At 38.8% G+C, this 23,915-nt stretch overlaps 1 protein-coding gene across 5 annotated transcripts in view; it reads left to right on the forward strand.

Moving 5' to 3' along the window:
* The window catches only part of LOC143018649 (erythroid differentiation-related factor 1), a 74,790-nt gene that overhangs the window by 3,289 nt on the left and 47,586 nt on the right, over nt 1-23,915 (forward strand). For 4 of the 5 annotated variants that reach the window (XM_076174220.1, XM_076174219.1, XM_076174222.1 and 1 more), the window contains exons 2-5: nt 15,402-15,739; nt 15,893-16,023; nt 18,405-18,660; nt 18,800-18,949. In XM_076174220.1, the coding sequence (XP_076030335.1) occupies nt 15,491-15,739; nt 15,893-16,023; nt 18,405-18,660; nt 18,800-18,949 (786 nt within the window). In that variant the 5' untranslated portion in view covers nt 15,402-15,490. Of the gene's footprint in view, nt 1-82; nt 102-15,401; nt 15,740-15,892; nt 16,024-18,404; nt 18,661-18,799; nt 18,950-23,915 lie in introns of those variants that run through there. The other variant, XM_076174221.1, reaches the window with a different exon arrangement.

Here is a 23,915-nt window from a genome sequence, read left to right on the forward strand (position 1 = left end):
AAAATGTATGGCAACACTCCCATTCTACACGGCAGTGTAGAAAACGCGGCAAACCTGGCCGCCACCACTGTCCTGCGTGCATACTTTCCGATATTTACAGTGTACGTAATAAAAAATACAGTACAGTACACTGTATATACAGTACATTTATATGCCTGTATTACAGTTATTATTACAGAATTATTAGTATTATAGCATTATTATTACAGTATTGTTATTATTACAGTGTTAGAGTATTATTCTTATGTGTTTCTATGCCATATCATACATTACCTGTACGTATACCGCTATGAAAATCTACGGGTGTTAGGGCGATATTTTCGATGACCAGACGTTTGGCATGACCGGACCACCCTTCCCCCCAATTAGTCTGGGCTTTCGAGGTTCGACTGTGTATATATATATATATATATATATATATATATATATATATATATATATATACACAGTAGACCCTCGTTTTACGCGGATTTTTTATGCGCGGTTTTGAATTTACGCGGATTTTTGGGTTTTTGGGTTTTTGTATATATATAGCCTTAGCAAAGGAAGTTGGCGGTGAAGGATTTGCAGATATGGAGGAAGAAGAGGTTCGGGAACTGGTTCGTGGCCATGCAGTTGAGCTGTCTGAGGAGGAACTGGTGGAACTCGTCCAGTCGGCCAGTGAGGAGGAGGAGGAGGAGGAGAAGGGCAATGTTGAAGAAGAAAGCCAGCCACAGGAAGGATTAACTTTGGACTCATTGGCAGCCTTGATACGACAGACCTCCGCTCTCAAGGCTGCCATTTATGAGACTGACACATCCATGGTGAGGGCAATTGCGGCGGAGAATGGCATCGACAGTGTTATGGCGCCCTACAAAGCCGTTTTGCAGGACATGAAAAAGCGCCGAGTACAATTGCCCATCACCATGTTTTTACAGAAACGTGGTGGTCCAGCTAATTCTGATGCCGAGTCCGACTAGACTGCTACCTAGACTACTACTCCTTCTACATATATTCATTTCATGCACTGTTTTTTCTTGTTCTTTTGTTTGTATTGTATTGTTTTCCTATTTTTCTATTGTATTATTTTGTTCAATATGGCAATTCATTGTGGAAATAAAATTATTAGGGTTCTAATGATTGTTTTGGTATATCTCCTTCAGTGGCGGAATTTTATGCGGATTTTCGTTTTACGCGGGGGTTCCCGGTCCCTAACCCCCGCGTAAAACGAGGGTCTACTGTATATATATACACATATATTTACCTAGTATTTTGCGGGAAGGGGAGCTACGCTCATGGTATCCCGCCTTTGTATCTCGCAGTGTCTAGTTTGCTCTTAAACTGATAAATGGTTTTTGCATACACTATTTCATTGTCCAGTTTGTTCCAAGTGTCCACCACTATGTGGAAAACTGTTTTTCTTCAGATCTCTTCTATGTTTTTCGATTTTCTTTCCATGTCCTCTTGTGCTTCTCTTGTCCCAGTTTAACAAGTCCTCTCTATCGAATATTTCTGTGCCCTTCATGATTCTGTAGATGGTCAGTAGGTCACCTCTCTCTCTTCTTTACTCCAGAGTTGGTAACTCCAATTTAGCCAATCTCTCCTCATATGACAAGTTTGCAAGTGCAGGTGCCACTGCCTCTGGTCCGTGGCAGTGGACAAGGTGCAGGGGTGGCCTGTCATCTGGGAGGTGTTGGGATGGGAGGGAGAATGGAAGGGAGTGGAGTGTATTTAGGGATGGAATGGGTGGGAGTGGTTTCTATGCCTTTCTTATTGGCTACCTCCCTTGTAAGGGGGAAAAAGCCTTGGTATATGTATGAATTGACATTATGTTGACTGGGGAACTCGTGTGGAGAAAGATTGTCACTTTGGTGTTAATGGAAGTTGCAATGAATGTTAACCCCTTCCATACAGTGCCGCACACGTAGGCGTCATGAGGAGCAAGTGGATTCGCAACGCTGCCATATCGGCGTCTTGATTATATTTATTGTAGTCGCCCCTGTGTTTTTACATTCTCCCTAATCTGCTCTTAATCCCATTCTCTGTGGTTTTCAAAATTCACGGTGAAAGAGAAAACGATCAACATAAGCCGTGACTATATTTTATGATGCGAGTATTATTACGACATGTACGGCTGGCATTGGCTCCTGCCCGCAAGATTTAAGTCCCGTAGTGAAGTGTTAAGGAAGGGGAGGACTTGTCTGGGATATCCAGGGTATGTACAGGTAGGGTTGATCAGGGAACTTTAGGGTTGATCAGGGAACTTTAGGGTATGAAGTGACTGGCATTAACGTGCACTGAATCTTATTCAATAGTCATAAAGGAGATGTGTTACATGAATGTCTTGCAGGAGAGTGATCTGGGGAGCTTGGTCTGTGTTGCCTCTGTGCTAACAGCACACTGCAACAGTCACTCTTATGGAAATGTTCCATGATAATTGCAGTGGAGTATTGGTTGTGAAGGTTGTCTGTGGTAATGTGTTTGCAGTGTGTCCTGGTTTATGACAGTATGTACAGAGCAGTTGTGTTCTTGATGGAGAGCGTTGGCATGAGCAATGTTGAGTGCGACCTTGTGTCATGTGGTGTGGACCATGTAACTTGTGCTATTGTGTGGGTGGGTGCACTGGGTACTGACTGGCTCTGGATCTGGGTAATTGCTTTGTCAGTGTCAGAGAATTTTCTTGAGTATTCATCTAGTGTGATACCTGGTGTGAATGGAATAAGCTTTCTGGAGTGTGTCAGGGTGTAATTGGGACAGTAGTCAAAAATACGCCATGAGTGAAACTGTGTTCCAATGAAACTTTTGTGTGAGACCCAGTCAGAAATTCTGAGGCTCACTCAGTATGCTTTTAAAGGTTGATGCAATTTTTACAGCTTTCACGTTGGTGTGGTGTGGTCCATGATTGTATGTCCTAGCCAATTAGTATAGTGAGGAAAAGTGATCTAAGTGGCTCAAATGATGGGGGGTGAGGAAGTATGAGAAAAAATTTGACACAGCCCGAAGGGATTTCTCCCCGTCTCTCCTTTTCTGCATGAGGAGACGGAGGGGGAGAGGGGTCACTGAATTTATGAAGTGGCCTTGCTGTAGATGTGCTGTGTCTTGTGACACTGCTTCTGACCCAGGGCAGTGCACAGTATGCAGGGATGACCCGGCATTCAGGAGGTGCCAAGATAAGAGGGAGGGTGGAGGAGAGTGGAATATATAGGAAAGGAAATGGGTGGGAGTGGTTTCTATGCCTTTTTCTTTTTGGCTACCCCTCATGTAAGGGGAAAACCCTTTGGTATATGTATGTATGTATGCATCCTCATGTGATGAAGTAGAGTTAGTTTGAGTGGCAGGTGTTAAATCAAGTTTTGCCTGCTCAACCATATTGATGTAGTCAAATTTGTGGGAACTTGCTGATGGCAATGCAGGGAGGAAATTATTAGCATAAATGATGCCATGTTGAGCAGGGGTAAATGATGATATATACAGACGCTCCTCTACTTACGTTCATTCGTTTTACGTTTTTTCGATTTTACGTTTGAACTGACTGTAAAAAAAAAAAAAATTTGAGTGAATTTTTTTAGTTTAGCGCGCTTTCCGTAGTTCAAACGATACTTGCGCATGACGCTGCGTCCATTGCTTACATTGCACAAATGACAAACTGAACATGCCTTGCCTCCTCCTCCTCCTCCTCCTCCCCCTCCTCCTCCACCATCTCAATTTATGTTGCTTGAGTTTAATTTATTTGAAATTAATATTATTATTTTACAATGTTATGTGTATAATTAATGATTTAGGGGTGTTTTATATGATATGGTAATAGAATTTACGGATGTATAGTACAGTAACAACTTATGTTCATTTTCAACTTACGTTCGGCCGTTCAGAACGTAACTAAAACTTAAGTTGAGGAGTGTCTGTATGTTGCTTTGTCAAAGTTAAGCCTTTGAGGATATCAGCAAGGAAATGGATATCAGCTACATAGGTGGTAACTGGAATGGCTGGGCACTCATCTTTGAAGCTAATGTCTAGTGAGAATTCACCAATGATTGGGAAGGTTACACCATCTATATTGTAAAGGTTGATGTTGGGGGTTCCAAAATGGTGACACATTTTGTTTCAGTGCAGAATCTGTGGAAACTGTAGTGTCATGATGTTAACTGGGGAGCCCGTGTCAAGAAATATTTTCACTGTGGTGTTACTAGACTTAGCAATGAAAATTAAGGAATCTGAAGACATGTCTGGGATATCCAGAGTGTGTACCGGTAAGGTTGCAAATGGAATATCTTGATATGGAGTAACTGTCCTGGGTGTGCACTGAGCCCTTGTATCCTGTATTCATAAGGGAGATGTGTTACATGAATCCCTTGCAGGAGATGTATTATATGAACGTCTTACAGGAGATGTGTTACGTGAATGTCTAGCAGGAGATGGGTTACATGTCTAGCAGGAGATGTGGTATGTGAATGTCTAGCAGGAGAGCTATCCAGGGATTCTTGTCTGTGTTGTCTCCATGCTAACAACACACCGCAATGATCAGTTGTGTGAAAGCATGTACCATGATGCTCGCAGTATCAGTTCTGTTGTGATCGGTATTTGTGATAACACATGTTAATGAGGTGTCCTGGTTTGTGGCAGTATGTACAAAATATTCGTGTTCTTGAAGGAGAGCGTTGTCGTGAGTGATGTCGCTTGTGTGATATATATCTTGCTCTTGTGTTATGTGAGGAGGACAGTGTGACCTGTGCTATCATGTGTGTTGGGGCTGTGGGTACTGACTGGTTTTGTATCTGAGTGATAACTTGTTTTTTGTCAGAGAATTTCCTTGAGAATTCGCCTAATGTGATACCTGGTGTGAATGTAATGGCACTGGCTTTCTGGAGTATGTCTGGGTGTAATTGTGAGAGAAGGCAAAAGTATGCAATGAGGGAGACTATATTATCCAATGAAATTGTTTTTTGAGACCCAGTCACCTTTTTTGAACATGGGAGTTACGTTAGCTAGCTTCCATTCTCTTGGGACATCAGATATGATGGATTTCTTGAAAATAATTTCTAATGGAACAATAATCTCATTTTTCATTTCCTTTAAGATTCTTGGATGCCAGCCGTCAGGCCTTGGTATTTTATAAATTTTGAGTTTCTCTATACACCTTTTAATTTTTTATTTTGTTATATTTACTGTAGTAAGTTTACTCTAAACTTTTCACAAGTTTCAGTTTGGAGTTCACCTTGAGGTATTTCTTCTACAAATACTGAGCTAAAATAGTTGTTTAGAATATCACATATTCCTTCATTTGACTACAGGTGCTCCTCTACTTACGTTCATTCGTTTTACGTTTTTTCGATTTTACGTTTGAACTGACTGTAGAAAAAAAAATTAGAATTTATTTTATTTTTTATTTTTTTGAGTGAATTTTTTAGTTTAGCATGCTCTCCGTAGTTCAAACGATACTTACGCATGACGCTGCGTCCATTGTTTACATGGCACAAACGACAGACTGAACGTGCCTTGCCTCCTCCTCCTCCTCCTCCTCCTCCTCCTCCTCCCCCTCCTCCTCCACCATCTCAATTTATGTTGCTTGAATTTAAATGATTTGAAATTAATGTTATTATTTTACAATGTTATGTGTATAATTAATGATTTAGGGGTGTTTTATAAGATACTGTAATAGAATTTACGGATGTATAGTACAGTAACAACTTACATTCATTTTCAACTTACGTTCGGAACGTAACTAAAACGTAAGTTGAGGAGCGTCTGTATTCAAATTGACCGTCAGCAGATAATAGTGGCCAATGTGATTCCCAATAACCTTTTTATCTCTAATGTAACTATAGAATTCTTTGGGATTCTCTTTGGATTTATCAGCGATATTCATTTCGTATTGTTGTTTTCATTTTTTATTGCCTTTTTTAAATCTTTGTATTATTACATAACTTTGATAGTCATTAAGTGAACCCGAGCACTTGTATTTCTTATAAACCTGTCTCTTTTTAGCAATACTTTTTTTCAGTTTCTTTGTTGAGCCATTTTGGGCGAGCTTGATTTGGGGGGCATCTGTCCTTAAATGGGATGTAATTATGAATCTTAGTAAGCATATTTTGAAATATTTCACACATTTGATCTACAGGTCTTTTGCTTAATTTTGCCTCCCAATCTGTAAGCTGAAGCTCCTGATGTAGTCCTATGAACTGAGTTTTAACCAAAATAGGGTATTTTAGATACACAAGTATCTATTCTAAATTTTTTTAGCAATTTGAATCTAAGTTGTAATCACTATTGCAATAGTTTCACAAACTTCTACATCGGTTATCATGTGTTCACAGTTAGAGGTCCATCTTTGTTTCTTCAAAAAAGGAGTTTTCCCAATTTACATTTTGAAAGAATTTTCTGAGTTTCTCAAAATCCGTTTTGTTGTACATTAGTCTTCCTTTTCTATGTTTCTCATTTCTTCTCAAATAAATTTGTTCTTTTAGTTCAAACTCTATTAGTATATGGTCACTCTTCCCAATTGGTATCTTGTATTCCATTTTATCCACAATATCAGGCTGACATAAATATGAAATCTAGTCTTGATGGTTCTTCATTGTTTCTATATCTGGTATTCTCCTTTACCCATTGATTCATTGTGTATTCAATGGTCATATCCAGAAGTATATTTCCCCAAAGGTCTTCTCCACCTTTCACTGTCATTTCTTTCCAACATATATCTTTTGAGTTAAAGTCACCCATAATTACTATGTTTCTTCCTTTCAGTAATTCAATGCATTCTTTGTGTCTTCCAACATTTTGGAATGATCACTCTCTGTCCAAGGCTGTGTTTTTGGAGGTACATGTATTACTACAAATCTTCTACTTTTCAAGTCACAATTTTCAGCTTTTATCATAATCAGTTCCACATTTTTTTCTTCTGTTATCATTGTCACATTTAAGCCTTTTTTAGTCAAAAACATGACTCCTCCACTCTGGAGGCATCAAAGGGAGATGGAGCTACATTGAATATAAAGATGACAACATATATATATATATATATATATATATATATATATATATATACATATATATATATATATATATATATATATATATATATATATACACACATACATACATACACACATACTCTAACTGTAGACCAGTCTCCATGACAAGCACAACAGCATAAATATGTGAAAAAGTTATCAAAATTAGATGGATTAAACATTTGGAAGAAAATAATATACTGAATCCAAAACAATTTGGCTTTAGACATGGAAGATCGTGTGCCACTGACTTCATTTGCTTTTACTTAAGGCTAATAGAAGTAATGCAAGGGACGGATGGGCTGATTGTGCTTTCCTAGATTTATAAAAAGCATTTCATTTGATTAAGTACCACACAAAAACATACTAAGAAAAATTGAAATAATAGGTGGTGCACAAGGAAAGTTATTGAAGTGGATGGAAGATTTCTTGAATGGGAGAAAAATGAGGGTGGTACTTAGAGACAAAAAATCAACCTGGGAAGAAATGATAAGTGGAGTCCCACAAGGTTTTGTTTTGGCTCTGATAATGTTTGCCATTTATATAGATGACATGAATGAAGGTGTGGAATGTTATATGAACTTCTTTGCAGATGATGCAAGACTACTAAAGAGGAAGACTGTGAATCACTACAGAAAGACCTGGATAAAGTCTGGGAATGGAGTCAAAAGTGGAAAGTGAACTTCAACATAAAAAAATGTATAATGGAGTTTGGAAAAAGTACATACATATACCAAGGCTTTTTTCCCCCTTACAAGGGGGGTAGCCAAAAAGAAAAAGGCATAAAATCATTCCCACCCATTCCATCCCTGAATACACTCCACACCCCTCCACCCTCCCTCTTATTGGAAAAAGTAAAAATAGAATATCAGGGCAATTTAAAATTGGTACAAAGTAAAAAAAAAAAGTTAGTTCAGAAAGAGACCTAGGAGTAATTATCAGCAAAGACATGTCACCAGACAAGCATATCAACAAAATAGTCGGAGAAACCTTCAATTTAACCCATTAAACTCCGATGATAAGATTCTTGTCATTTGGTCAAATAAAACAAAAAATCATAAAACACCAAAATGTTTGATCAAACACCAGAAAAACATGACGTCAGTCCTCGCTTCGCGAGCGAGGGAAGCGAGGACTGACGTCATGTTTTTCTGGTGTTTGATCAAACATTTTGGTGTTTTATGATTTTTTGTTTTATTTGACCAAATGACAAGAATCTTATCATCGGAGTTTAATGGGTTAAAGATCAATGAAAGTGGCCTCTGACTACTTGGATGAGGATATGGTAAAGAAAATATTAGTCACACTGATAAGACCAAGATTGGAGTATGCTGTGACACTATGGACATCCAGCACAAAAAAAGAATATAAAGAAATTAGAAAGAATCCAAACAGCAACATCAAAGATGGCACCAACCTTCTCTAAATTGACATATAAAGATTGTCCAGACTCAAACTACCAACCCTGGAACAAAGAAAGAGGAGATCTACTGGCCATTTACAGAATTATGAAAGACATTGAAGTCCTTGACAGAGAAGATTTATTAAAGTGGGATAAAAGAAAAGAGGACATGAAAAGAAATTCAAAAAGGATAGTTATAGAAGAGGTCTGATAAAGAATAGTTATCCACACAGAGTGGTAGATATCTGGAACAAATTGGATGAGGGAACAGTGGGTGCAAAAACTATACAAGAATTTTAGAACAAACTAGATGCTGAAAGATACAAAGACAGGTCACTACGAGCATAGCTCTCTTTCTGTATAATACAACTAGGTAAATACTTCCAAGCTGTCAACACCTTTCAACTAGAGCTCTGAAGGCTGCTGAACAAGACAAAAATTCTCAATAGTGCAAGTAAAACAAGAGGTCTGGTTTGTATTGAATGGGAGGGGAGCACTCGTTACTCAAAATGATGTCTCTGCAGTGTTAAATCAATCTAATGAGAGAAAATGAAAGAAAATAAAAACATTGATTTTGACCCAAATGTTGACTCAAACACAGAGCCCTCTGGAAGTGCTATGCTGAAATTAAATGTAAACGGAGGCCTTGAAACACCAAGGATGTTTCGACTGTGTAACAAAGACACTTTTTCTGGTTTTGGTAAGTATGAAAGATGAAATTTGAGTCGAATCTTAGACATGGAAAGGGAGATGAGTATTAGTAGAAAATTGTGGAAGAAAGAATTTGTAGAACAAAGGAAAGAGATTGTAAATTTATTGAAAGGCCTTTTTGAAGCTAACAGTGAGATATGTGAACTAAAGAAAATAAATTCTGAACTAAATAATGAGCTAAAGGGATTAAAAAAGATCTAATGGAAGTTAAATGTGACAAAGAAAAGATAAAAATCAATGATACTTCCAATAGTGAGAACTTAAAAAAAAGGCAAGTAACAAAATACAGGCAATGTCTGAAAGAATTGAAAAAAACTTAGGTGAAGAAAATTTACAGAAAAATAAGAAATGGAATGAAAACAGAAAATGAAGAAATTGCTTTTAAAGAAATAGTACAACAGATGCAGGAAAATGCAAAGGACACAATTATTCAAGTAATCAAAGAAAAAGCAAATTGGGTCAGAGATACAGTGGATAGAAAAAAGTGTATTGTGGTATATGGATTAAAGGAAAAACATGGTCTGGTGAGGTACATGAGAGAAAAAGCAGAAAAAGAAATAGCAATAACAATTCTAAAAGAAATACAAGATGGTGACCAGGAAGTAGAGAAAGATATAGAAGTGTATAGAATGGGACAATATTCTAAAGAAAGAAATCGACCTCTAAAGATAAAACTAAGATCACAAATGGTAGTAGAAGACATATTAGCAAAAGCAGGCAAGTTAGCAAAGAGTGAACATTACAATATATGGATAAAAAGAAAAATGAATGTAGAGAAAATAGAAAGAAGACACTAAGAGGTGAAGCTTAGAAAAAAATGCAAAGAGAACAGAGACCTAAAGCAAGGAGTTCTGTTGGAGGGTCATAGACATAAGGCTGAGAAAGTGGTACATCAAGGTAAGAGTAATAAAAGAAACAGAAAACAGGGTGGAGAAGGAAAAAAATTAAAAGTGGCCTATACTAACATAGATGGATTAATCTCAGGATTGAATGAACTAAATGATTACCTGTCAGATGAAAAACCAGACATAATGGGAATTGTGGAGACAATTAAGGGGTCCACTACCACCTAATAGTTTTGGACATTGGTTATACAATTAAAAACAGAAATGAGAAACATGGCAGAGGAATTATGTTCTTGGCAAAGAAAAATGTAAATGTGATAAAGGTTACTGAGGGTAAAAATATTGTGGAAGTGATCATGATAAAAGTTGAAGATAGCAACATGAAAAATAGGAAGTTTGTTGTGATTTATGTGCTCCCAAAAATGGTCTCTTGGAAAGAGGGTGAGCATTCAAAAATGTTAGACGATACAAGGCATTCATTAAATGAGATACTGAAGGATGGAGGTAACCTGGTACTTATGGGAAGTTTTAACTGCAAAGAAATCTGTTGGGAAGAGATGACAGTGAAAGGCAGAGAGGATCTATGTGGTAATGTATTACTTCATGACCATAGAACATACAGTGATGCAATGGTTAATGAAAATACCAAATACAGAAGTAATGAAGACCCATTGTGACTGGGTTTAATATTTACAACAGAACCTGAAATTGTGTATAATATTTAGTACAATACACCATTTGGAAAAAGTGACCACATACTAATAGAGGCTGAACTAAAAGAAGAAATATATGTGAAGAGAAATGAAAAATACAGAAAAGGAAGATTGATGTACAACAAAACAGACTTTATGAAACTTAAGGAATTCTTTCAAAATGTTAATTGGGAAGAATTCTACATTGAAGAGGCAAAAGTGGAAGAGAAATGGATAATCTTGATGGAAATCTATAATGAAGGAGTGAATAAATATGTACCTAGACAGAAACAAGAGAAGGTTCAACAGAAGATGCAGTGAGGCAAAAGAAGAGAGAAAGCCTGGAAAAGATGGAGGAAAGATGAAAAACCTGGAAAATGGCAAATACATATCAACCATATATGTGAATGTGTAAAAATGAGTAGAGAGGAAAAAGAAACTATGTAAAAGACATAATAGAAAATGTAAAGATCAACCCAAGTTATAGATATGTGAATGGTAAATTTAAAAATAAACAGGAAATGGTGAAACTATGCAACGGAAATACAGAAGATCTAGAAATAGCCGAAGTCATGAACAATCACTTCACATTGGTTTTCACTAGAGAAAAAATACAGCATTGGGATGAAGGAAGTGAAGTGCAATCTCCCCCATGAGGGAAATAAGAATAACACAAAAAGAAGGGATCAATTAACGAACTTTGATGTTAGGAAATCACACGGCTTGGATGGAATTGCAAATTGGATACAAAAAGAATACAAAGAAGAACTAATGGACAAAATATCAACATAATAAGTTGCTCACTCAAATAAGGAAAAATACCAAAAGAATGGAAAATGCCAACATTGTACCAATATATAAAGGAGGAAACAAAGAACTAGCTAATTATAGAACAGTCTCCCTTACAAGCACTAGCCAAAGTCTGTGAAAAGATTATCAAAATAGATGGATAACACACCTGGAAGAAAATATAATAAACTAGAGACAATTTGGATTCAGACAGTGAAGATCATGTGCTACAAATTTAATCTGTTTCTACTCAAGACAAATAGATATGATACAAGAAAGGGATGGATGGGCTGATTGTGCATTCCTAGGCAAAAAGTCTTCAACAAAGTACCACACATAAAATTATTTATAAAATTGGAAAACATAGGAGGGATATAAGATAACATACTAAACTGGATGGAGGATTTCCTGCATGGTAGAAAAATGAGAGTAGTGCTCAGAGAAAAGTGTTCAGGTTGAGAGGAGGTGAATAGTGGTGTTCCACAGGGATCAGTATTGGCTCCAATAATGTTCGCTATTTATATGAATGATATGGATGAAGATGTGGAATGTTACATGAGCTTCTTTGCAGACAATGTTAAATTATTGAGGAAATTTAAAACCAAAACAGATTGTGAATCACTACACACAGACCTAAACAATGTTTGGAAATGGAGTCAGAAGTGGAAAGTAGACTTCAACATTAAGAAATGTAGCATAATGGAGTTCAGAAAAAGTATTAAAGAAAAAAAGAAAAAAAAAAAAATCAGAGCAATATACAGTTGGAACAAAGGAAGTGAAGAAGATGAGATCTGTAAAAGACCAGGTAGTAATTATCTCAAATGACTTGTCCTTTGATAAACAAACAAAATTGTCGGAAAATCCTACAACTTGTTAAGATCAATAAAAGGGGCTTTTACCTATTTAGACAAAGAAATGGTTAAAAAAAATATTAGTCTCTCTAATAAGGCCTAGACTGGAGTATGCTGCAACACTATGATCACCCAGTACCAAAAAGAATATAAAGAAAATTGAAGAAATCCAGACAGCAACAACGAAAATGGCCCCAGCACTTTCAAACCTGTTGTATGAGGAGAGACTGGCTAAATTGAAATTACCGATTTTGGAACTAAGAAGAGAGGCAACCTACTGACCATTTAGGGAATCATGAAAGGCATGGAAATTCTTGGTAGAGAGGACTTACCAAATTGGGACAAGAGAAACACAAGAGGACATAAAAAAAAAACTCCAGAAAGGATAGTTATAGAAGAGACATCTGGAACAAACTGGACAAAACAATAGTGTGTGCAAAAACCATACATAAATTTAAGAGCAAACTAGACATTGCAAGCTATAAAGACAGGACACCACGAGCATAGCTCCCCTTCCCATAAGATACAACTAGGTAAATACACACCCATATATATATATATATATATATATATATATATATATATATATATATATATATATATATATAAAGACAGGACACCATGAGCATAGCTCCCCTTCCCATAAGATACAACTAGGTAAATACACACCCACATATATATATATATATATATATATATATATATATATATATATATATATATATATATATAAAGACAGGACACCATGAGCATAGCTCCCCTTCCCATAAGATACAACTAGGTAAATACACACCCACAGCCAAATATATATATATATATATATATATATATATATATATATATATATGTTGAGGCATTGTGACAGGTTGGTGAAGGTGGGTGAGGAAGACATAAATCAGAGTCCAAGTTTATTTCTGACTAGTTTCGCACAAATAGGCTTCTTCAGAGAAATAATGAAGAAGAAGAAGCCTATTTGTGCGAAACAGAAATAAACTTGGACTCTGATTTATGTCTTCCTCACCCACCTTCACCATATATAAATATATATTTATGTATATATATATATCTATATATATATATATATATATATATATATATATATATATAAATCTAGTCTGTCAGGTGATACAAACAAGGTTATGTATGGGTTGATCTTAGGAAGATGACTAGTGACTCCAGTCACTTGAAGGGTGTACACTGCTAAGGGCAATGAAGATAGGGTATGTACCTATATCAGGATAGACTAGCTACTCCAGTCACTTGATGAACATCCACTGCTAGGGACGACAAAGATATATTATGTGCCTTTATCAGAGTAGACAAGTGACTCCAGTCACTTGATAATAATCCACTGCTAGGGGTGAAGAAGTTAGGCTATGTGCCTATATCAGGATAGACAAGCAACTCCAGTCACTTGGTGTCGAATAAGAGAACGTATCCAGGTACTGGTGCTTGCCTTGGGAAGTGAAGCGGCCTTGCTGTGGGCATACTGTGTCTTGCTGCATTGCATCTGACCCAGGTATTGGGTAGGAGACAGGAATGACCTTTCATCAACAAAGAGCTAAGTTGAGAGGGAAGCAAGGGTGGTGAATAGGAGTGGAATGGGTGGGAGTAGGTGCATGCCTTAGACTTTGCTACCTACCTCCATCATAAAGGAGAAGCCCTTGGTGTGTGTGTGTGTGTGTGTTTAAATATATATATTTCTATGTATTATTTTATTTTCCCACATACCAGGTGGGATTGTGTGTGGTTTCTGCAACCTTGCATTGTTTCTATGCTGGTGCCATGCCACATTTGCATATGGTGACATTTTATATCAATTTCAACCAAACCTAAGATTTATATGAGGTCAGATGAAGAGCAGTATGGTAAAATGTAAAAGTTCCTTTAGGTCTCTTATATAGGCTGCAGCAGAAGTTATGAATGCATATGTTATTATACTTGTAGTCTACATTGTTACATAATGAAGGAGACTGCAAGAGACCATAAGGCCTACACTAGGCAGTTCCATGTCCTAATAATTATAATCTGTCAACCCCATCCATAAAGTTGTCTAACCTTTTCTTAACCTGTACAGCGTTGGGGCCTTTTTAATTAAAGCAACTCAAAATTATGTAAAACCAACAAATCTTGCTTATTTTGATTCACCTTAGCCTAGAAGTGGAGAAACTGGGTCGATTTTGTTGAGATATGCGTGCAAAAGTTTGGTAGGACATCCGCAGACTTTCGCTCCTCACGCGGGTTGAACGAGGTTGTATTTTTTGGGGAAGCTTCGTTAGAATTTCAGAGAGTGAAGGAATTTTACATTTATGATGTTTCAAATCAATGTACAGTCACCCATAATAGTCTGACACTTATGGAAAACGTGTTTATAAATAGTTTTTGTGGATTTTTTGGTAAATATTTATTACTTTCTCATCTGGTAAATTGATTTTTTGGTATATTTTTTCTATAATTTCATGGAGGAAAGGTGATTGTGGTGTTTCTTATTGTTTTAGTAAATGTTTTAGTAAGGATCCATCACACCATTATTGTCTGGCCACATTTTGTATTATGCATTTATTACGAAAATTGGCAGTGTGAAATTGCCAGTTCTATACATCTGAATACATACTAAATAGCACCTGCCTAACTGTCGAAGTACAACTTCACCTCCTCAACTTCGTTTTGTACACCAGAGTCACCTAAATCATGTCTTAAATGCCGATTTTATACCCCAAGTTACTCCCAAAAAATTGCTGCTGGGGTTACCAGTTTTGTCAATAAATAAAAAGTTTTGGGTGTTTTTTTTATAGCCAAGGGATAGGATTACTTGGTAATTTCCACAGATTTGACCCTTGACATAATGCCTGTTTTTGGTGAATTTTTAATTTGTGGCATATGACGTATGCCACTGATGCTGTAGGGGTTAAACAACTGATAGTTTCAACACTGACTACAGGGTAACTAAGTCTATTCCATTCATAGTAAACCAGTTCTTGCCTAATTCCTTTTTAAATCTAAATTTGTCAAATTTAAATCCATTACTGTGAGTTCTGCCATTTGCTACATGCCTTTGCATTAACAGGGTTGAATTAGGAAGCCATTGGCTAGTTATATCTTTTTATATTTCTCTATTCCAGACTCCTTTCTCCACTTTAACATTCATTTTACTTCTGAATGGAAGAGATTGGTGCTGTAAGAAGAGAGGAGATTCAACGTAGACTAGACAATGTTAGAATATGACGAAGATGAAATGCTGTTAACATTAGAAAAAAGTATGGAGAAAAGATCCATGAAGTTCAGCAATACAGCAAAGTCCTCTGAACCTGGTGAGGCAGATGCAGCTTCACAAGACTTGGTGGAAGAAAATAAGAGGACAATGGAAAGTTTTCCCATAAGTGACATTAAATCAGAAGAGATGGAGTCCAGTAGTGATGACTCTGAAATACATTCATTTACTGTGATTAAAAGTACACAAGTAAGTTCCTATTGTTTTATATTTGTTAAGTATAATGGGTGTATGCACATCATGTTTAGAATTAAAAATCTTTGAATAGGAAAAAAATATTGTGCTACAGAGAAAGTAAGAAAAAGATCCTATTTTCTTTCAACCACATTTTCTTTCCCATAGGTTGAATTTCCTGTACAGTTCCATGAGCTGCAGTGTAATACAGACCTTAAGCTTCCTCCCTCAAATTGGTTGCAGGAACACACAATGGCAAAAATACCAAATATAAGCCAGCGGCGAGCTGATTTTTCAAGGTAGTTAAAGTAATATCCATTTTGGGGGAGAGTATATAACTGGTCAAGATGTTTGTGGTTTCTGTTATGATTTTGAGCATAGAGGAAACAGAGCTTGTTCAGAAGATCAGAATGGTTAATTCCTAGTTATCCAGATTGTTTAGGGAATTTATTGAGTTAATCTAGTCGGTTTTGTTGAATTGAGAGGTACTAATGGAAACCTATCTCCACTTCTTACATCCCATCAGATTATCTCTTCTTGCCCACCCCAATCATCCAAGTGTAATTGGCATTTGAATACAATCATTTAGTGTGTACTGGTAGTTGTGTTTGTATGTAATAGATCAATATTGATTCAGTATCATGTTGTATTCCTTCAGACCTGGACAGTGGATAGGGGACAAGGAGCTAAGATAGAGGGAACATAATGTGTGATGGATTGGAGTGGGATGGGTTGGGGTGGGTGCATGCTGTGACTGGCTACCACATCTATAGGTGAAGAAACCTTGGTACATGGATGAATAGTTCTATCATATGGTACCATCATATGAAGCAGTGGGGTTACCAAGAATTTGATTTGAGTCCTGCCAAACACTTTTATGTAAATACCATGTACAAATATGTTTTGTGCACATACTATTATGTACAACTGAAACACCCTTTTTGTTGAAGTATTTGTATTGCACTGTGTCTTGCTGCATTGCTTCTGACCCAAGGCAATGGGCGAGATGTAGGGATGACCTGTCATCCAGGAGCCAAGATGAGAGGGAGGGAGGGAGGGGTGATGAATGGAATGGAATGGGTGGGGATGAAATAGGTGGTAGTGGAATTATGCCCTCTGACTTTGGTTACTTTCCTTGTAAAGGGGGGAAAACCGTTGGTTTATAGGAAAGCTATAGGAAAAGGTAAGGATGTTTTTTTGGCTTTTATGGATCTGGAAAAGGCTTATGAGAGGGTAGACAGGAAGGCACTGTGGGAGGTTTTGCAGATATACGGGATAGGAGGAAAGCTTCTAGGAGCTGTCAAGAGTTTTTATGGGAGTAGTAGAGCATGTGTCAGGATTAGAAATGAGAGAGTGAATGGTTCGAGGTAAAGGTGGAACTTCATCAGGGATGCTTTATGTCGCCCTTGCTGTTCAACTTATACATGGATGGAGTGGTGCGAGAGGTAAATGCAAGGGTGGTGGGTCTGGGATTGGAGATGTTTAAAGAAAATGGAGAAAAGTGGGAGGTGAGGCAGCTGTTGTTTGCAGATGACACTGCACTTGTAGTAGGATCAGAGGAGGGATTGAGGAAGTTGGTGTCAGAGTTTGAGAGTGTGAAAGAAGAAAGTTGAAGATAAATGTGGGTAAAAGTAAGGTGGTGAGATGTAAAAGGGGTGAAAGTGGCAGCAGACTGGAAGTGAGCATTAAGGGAGAGCGACTGGAGGAAGTGGATAGTTTTAGATACTTGGGTGTGAATGTGGTCAGGAAAGGGTGGAGTGGAGGTGGAGGTAGAATGTAGATTGAGAGAAGTGAGTAAATGCCTTGGTGGATTAAAAAGTGTAATGAGGAATAGACATTTGGGAATGGATGCTAAGAGGAGACTGTATGAAGGAGTGATTGTGCCAACAGCACTGTATGGAGCAGAAACACAGAACATGAGAGAGGAAGAGAGGAGTTTAAATGTGTTGAGATGAGGTGTCTGAGAAGTATGATAGGGGTTACTAGGCTAGATAGAGTGAGGAATGAGGAGGTGGGGAGGAGAACAGGGGTGGTAAGGGAGTTGGGAGATAGGATTGATGAAAGAGTATTGGGATGGTTTGGACACATGGAAAGAATGAGTGAAGAAAGACTAGTAAAAGAGGTATGGAAGGCAGATGTGGAGGGAGTGAACATGAGGGGGCGACGTAGGATGAGATGGATGGATGGGGTGAAAGGGGCTTTGGGGAGGAGAGGAATGTCTGTTGAGGAAGGACGGGAGAGGACAGAAGACTGGTGAATGGAGAATGGTTGTATATGGATGATGTTGTGATGCATGAGGTGGAATGGGCAGGAGGATGGGGGGTGAGGTATAGTATGTGTGAGAAAAATTCGATGCAGCCTGAAGGGATTTCTCCCCCTCTTCTCCTTTTCTGAATGAGGGGATGGAGAGTGGGGGTCGCTGATTTAATGAAGTGGCCTTGCTGTAGGTGTGCTGGGTCTTGCGACACTGTCTCTGACCCAGGGCAGTGGACAAGATGCAGGGAGGTGCCAAGATAAGAGGGAGGGTGGAGGTTGTGGAGTGTATTAGGGATGGAGTGGGTGGGAATGGTTTTTGTGCCTTTTTCTTTTTGGCTATCTTTGGTATATGTATGTATGTAAAAAAAAGATATTAATCTAATGATTTTCTCAAGAAAACCCCCTTTTGATTTTCTTTCTCTAGTTTCCTTATGGCCCATGAGTTTCCTGACTGTATAGGTGAAGTGGATGTTGTTTCGGATGCAGAACTCATAAAAAAACTGCTGAAAATTCCTTACAACCCAAAGGCTCATGTGAGCATGATGATACACCGCATTGGGAAAACCCTTCTCATTGATGATTTTGACATCTACAAATACCTTTTGCGTCAGTCAGAAATGGAGTGGCTCTGGTTGAGAAAATTCTTCTTTGAGCATGTGCTTCAGTCCTTTGCACAGAAGGTAAAGATAAAAACTTCGTGACACATTCTTGGTCAGATTTATATGGTCATTTATATATTTTATATGATCTTGTCTACAAGTTTTTGTTAGACTTTTGTTCAAATCTTTATGACTGCTGATGTTTTGCATTATTTTGCAGGAGAGGGTTCTGATACGGCCTAACAAGAGTCGTGATATGGTGCAGAGTCGTAGTTTGTTGTCCAAGTTCCTGTACCACAGCATTTGTCAACAAGATGGCAAAAGTGAAACAGAAGCTCAACCAAGGAATAGTTCAATGTCAATGCGCAGAGTAAGTTTCAACTTCCATTTAATATGTATATGCAGATATATGAACATATGAATTTAAGACAAGTTTTGGTAGAATATGTGAGAGGAGGAAATTGGAAGTAAATGTGAGCAAAAGTAAGGTGATGGGATGTACAAAGGGATAGTGGTGACAATGGGGGTTGAATATAAATTTAAAGGGTGAGAAGTTGTCATTTCCTAGACTCTGGTCAAGCAGTCCTGTCTCCCTGAGGAATGCCATAGCTTGAATAGGGTTTTCCTACAAATCCTTTATAGAGTATATATTGTTTTGTTGGTGTGCGTGATTGTGAACAGTCCAGCTTTCCATAATGTGTTGTATAGAAGGGGGTGAAGTATTGTATCCTATGATGTGTTCATCCGGCCTCTTCTGGTAGCTTAGAAGGGCTGGATGGTGGATGCACTGTAGTCTGGCCAAGTGGACACTGTCCTTTTGGTGGAGAGAGGAGTCAGAGGGATGGATATCAGAGGAGGTCTAGTATGCAGCAATGTATTGTCTTTCAGTTTGTTGATGGAGAAGAGAGGGACATGATTATGGATATCTTTTCGGATGCTGATGTCTGGTGGTTGTGGAGGAAGAGAAGAGAGTATTTATGTGTGATAGGTAATTGGATGTTGTTTTGTTGTTTAATAGTGTATGTGGATGTTCTGCTATGTAGGGCAGTGGGTGTGCTGTGTTTGTGGAATCTACATTGTTTGTGTGCCTCTCATGTCAAGGTGATCCTTGACTTTGAGGACTCACTTCATGATGTAAGTGCTCTTTAGGTATTGTATGTGTGCATCCTGTAATTGTCTTTACTACTGGGGTATTGGCTGCATGTTGTTATGGCAGAGTAACACGCAGTTGATACTTTAGTGTCTATATGGGCCGCCCCTATGGACCAGAGCCACACATAATTTTGTCTGTGATAGAGGAGGACTCTGCTCACAGAGAAATGATGAAACTTTTATTGTACTACTACTGTCCTTCTGTTTTGCCGTCCTGTACCATTTCTCTGAATTTCATTTCCTTGTTTCGCTTGCCCTGTTGTGGGGGGAAAAGAATACTGCCATCAAGTATTTCCATTTAGATCGTAAGAGGCGAGAAAAAAGGGACGGGGATTGGGACCAGGCATCCTTCTTCCTGTAGCCCCACAGGGGACATTCCTAAAAAAAGTAAAGGCATAAGAGAGTCTAGGAGTTTTCCAACCAGCACCCTAAGGTTTGGGTCTTTTAATGTGCGTGGATGTGGTACAGATGAGAGTAAAAGGGAAGAGATAGGTATGTTTTTGAGAAGAAAGAGTGTTGGCTTTGAGTGAAACTAAGTTGAGAGGGAAGGGCAAGTGTGAGTTTGGGAGTGTAATTGAGAGGTTTTCAGGAGTGAAGAGAAGGGGTGGCTATAGTAGTAAGTGAAGAGATAGGTAAACATGTAGTGGAGTGGAATGAGGTTTCCTCAAGGATAATGTGGATGAAGGTGAAACTGGGAAAGTAGATATGGGTTTTTGTAAGTGCATAAGGGGCCTGGTAGTGAGAAGAGTGTAGAAGAAAGGGAGGCTTTTTGGATAGATTTAAATGAGTGCATAGAGGGATTAGCGAGGAACGTCAATGTAGTAGTATTGGAAGACCTTAATGCTAGGGTAGGAAATGAACCAATTGTCAGAGCGCCTGGGAAATGTGGAGTTCCAGGAAAGAATCGTAGTGGAGAGTTGATGGTGGAGATGTGTCTAGAGAGTTGATGATAGCAAATACAGTGTTTCGGAAGAAAGTCAAGCAAGTACACATGGGAGAGGGTGGTGGAGGGAAAGGTGGTAGACTGAGCGTTAATGGACTATGTAGTGGTAGATAGGAGTTTAATAGGAAGAGTTAAGGATGTACATGAGCTAAGGGGAGAGAATGGGGGAATATAAGATAATTTTTTGGTGGAAGGTAAGTTAGGAGTGGAGGATAGATGGAGAAAGAGGAAAAGGACAAAAGGTAGGGAGGTGCTTAGAGTGAACTCTTTAAATGAAAAGGAGAAGGAGAACAAGAAGAAGCTGAGAGAGGAGTAGGAGGTAGTGAAGGATAGAGTAGAGCTAGGAGTGGAGGAGGAATGGGGATGGTTCAAGGAGGGAGTCACAAAGTGTGCAAAGATGGTGTGTGGAACAAGAAGGACAGGAGGAAATAGAAGGAAGGGTAGTGAATGGTGGGATGAGGAAACAAAGAAGTTTGTAGAAGAGAAGAAGCAAGCTTTCACAGATTGGTAGCAAAATAGGACGAGGGAGTCATGAGAGGTACAAAGAAAATAAAAGAGAAGTAAAGCAAAAGGTAAAGGAGGCAAAGAGGAGAGCAGATGTGAAATGGGGTAAGAGTATGACAGAAAATTTTGAAAGTAATAAAAAGATAATTTTGGAAAGAAATTAAGAGAGGAAGAGGCAAATCAAGTAGAGAAGAAAAGGTAAAAGGTGCAGATGGAGAGATGATAATGGAAGAGAAGGCAGTAAGGGGAAGGTGGGCAGAGTATTTCAGGGAGTTGCTAAATGTGAAGGAGAATAGGGAGGGAAAGATAGTTGCAGTGGGAAGTGCTAAGAAACTGAGAGTGATGAGTGAGGAAAATGGAGGAGAAATAAGGAAGGATGAAGTGAAGGCAGTTGTTAAGATGATGAAAGCAGGTAAGGCACCTGGTCTGGATGGATGCCATGCAGAATGTCTAATAAAAGGAGGTACGGTGATGGTGGAATGGCTGGTGAGGTTATTTAATGTTTGCTGGAGAGAGGGTAGAGTGCCGGAAGACTGGAGGAGTGCCTGTATAGTTCCACTTTACAAGGGAAAAGGGGACAAGTGTGAATGTAGTAGTTTCAGAGGGATTAGCTTGTTAAGTGTAGTTGGGAAGGCTTATGGGAGGATCTTGATTGAGAGGATTAGGAGAGGAACAGATGGAGTAATTGGCGAGAAATAGTGTGGATTTAGGACAGGTAGAGGTTGTGTAGATCAGATCTTTGTGGTAAGACAGATATGTGAGAAGGCTATAGGAAAAGGTAAGGATGTTTTTTGGGCTTTTATGGATCTGGAAAAGGCTTATGACAGGGTAGACAGGAAGGCACTCTGGGAGGTTTCGCAGATATATGGGATAAGAGGAAAGCTTCCGGGAGCTGTCAAGAGTTTTTACAAGAGTAGTAGAGCATGTGTCAGGATTAGAAATGGAGAGAGTGAGTGGTTCAAGGTAAAGGTAGGACTTCATCAGGGATGAGTTATGTCACCCTGGTTATTCAACTTATATATGGATGGGGTGGTGTGAGAGGTAAATGCAAAGGTGGTGGGTCAGGGATTGGAGATGTTTAAAGAAAATGGAGAAAAGTGGGAAGTGAGCCAGCTGTTGTTTGCGGATGACACTGAGCTTGTAACAGGATCAGAGGAGGGATTGAGGAAGTTGGTGTCAGAGTTTGAGGGAGTGTATGAAAGAAGAAAGTTGAAGATAAATGTGGGTAAAAGTAAGGTGATGAGATGTAAAAGGGGTGAAAGTGGCAGCAGACTGGAAGTGAGCATTAAGGGAGGGCGACTGGAGGAAGTGGATAGTTTTAGATACTTGGGTGCAAATGTGGCAGGAAAAGGTGGAGTGGAGGTGGAGGTAGAATGTCGATTGAGAGAAGCGAGTAAATGCCTTGGTGGATTAAAAAGTGTAATGAGGAATAGACATTTGGGAATGGATGCTAAGATGAGATTGTATGAAGGAGTGATTGTGCCAACAGCACTGTATGGAGCAGAAACATAGAACATGAGAGAGGGAGAGAGAAGGAGTTTGAATGTGTTTGAGATGAGGTGCATGAGAAGTATGATGAGGGTTACTAGGATGGATAAAGTGAGAAATGAGGAGGTGGGGAGGAGAACAGGTGGTGGTAAGGGAGTTGGGAGATAGGGTGGATGAAAGAGTATTGGGATGGTGTGGACACATGGAAAGAATGAGTGAAGAAAGACTAGTAAAAGAGGTATGGAAGGCAGATGTGGAGAGAGTGAACATGAGGGGGTGACCTAGGATGTGATGGATGGATGGGATGAAAGGGGCTTTGGGGAGGAGAGGAATGTCTGTTGTGGAAGGACGGAAGAGGACAGAAGACGGGTGAATAAAGAATGGTTGTATATGGATGATGTTGTGATGGATGAGGTGGGATGGGTGCGGGGATGGGGGGTGAGGTAGTATGTGTGAGCAAAATTTGACGCAGCCCAAAGTGATTTCTCCCCCTCTTCTCCTTTTCTGCATGAGGGCACATAGAGGGAGGTCGCCGATTTAATGATGCGGCCTTGCTGTGGATGTGCTGGGTCTTGCGACACTGCCTCTGACCCAGGGCAGTGGAAAAGTTGCAGGGATGACCCGTCATCCAGGAAGTGCCAAGATAAGAGGAGGGTGGAGGGGAGTGGAGTGTATTTAGGGATGGGATGGAATGGGTGGGAATGGTTTTTATGCCTTTTTCTTTTTGGTTACCTCCCTTGTAAGGGGGAATAGGCCTTGGTATATGTATATATGTATTGTCAGAGAGAAGTTTCCTCTGGCATCAAACAATGAAATACAAATTCTGAAGAGGCTGCCAACCACTGTCTTGGCAGACTTGTTGGTGATGGCTGATGCCACACAATATCTTGTAGCAAGATCTACTATGACAAGAAATAGATGTTGCCAAACCTGTTTGAGATCCATTGCAATTACTTCATTAAATTTCTCTTCTATTGGCATACTAACAATTGTTCTAGGTTTTGGGTGTTTATACTTAATATACACTTCACAATTTTCAGTAACACATCTGTTTCTCCATGTCAAAGGATTACAAAGAAGGAGCATGCAGACAGGAGACCTTTTGGTCCATAACTAGGTTGGATGCAGAAAAAATTATACATACATATACCAAGGCTTTTTCCCCCTTACAAGGGAGGTAGCCAAAAAGGAAAAGGCATAAAATCAATCCCACCCATTCCATCCTTGAATACACTCCACACCCCTCCAC

The sequence above is a fragment of the Oratosquilla oratoria genome, chromosome 35, assembly GCF_046742065.1.
Source record: "Oratosquilla oratoria isolate Oo_2021 chromosome 35, ASM4674206v1, whole genome shotgun sequence".
Classification (NCBI taxonomy): Eukaryota; Metazoa; Arthropoda; class Malacostraca; order Stomatopoda; family Squillidae; genus Oratosquilla; species Oratosquilla oratoria.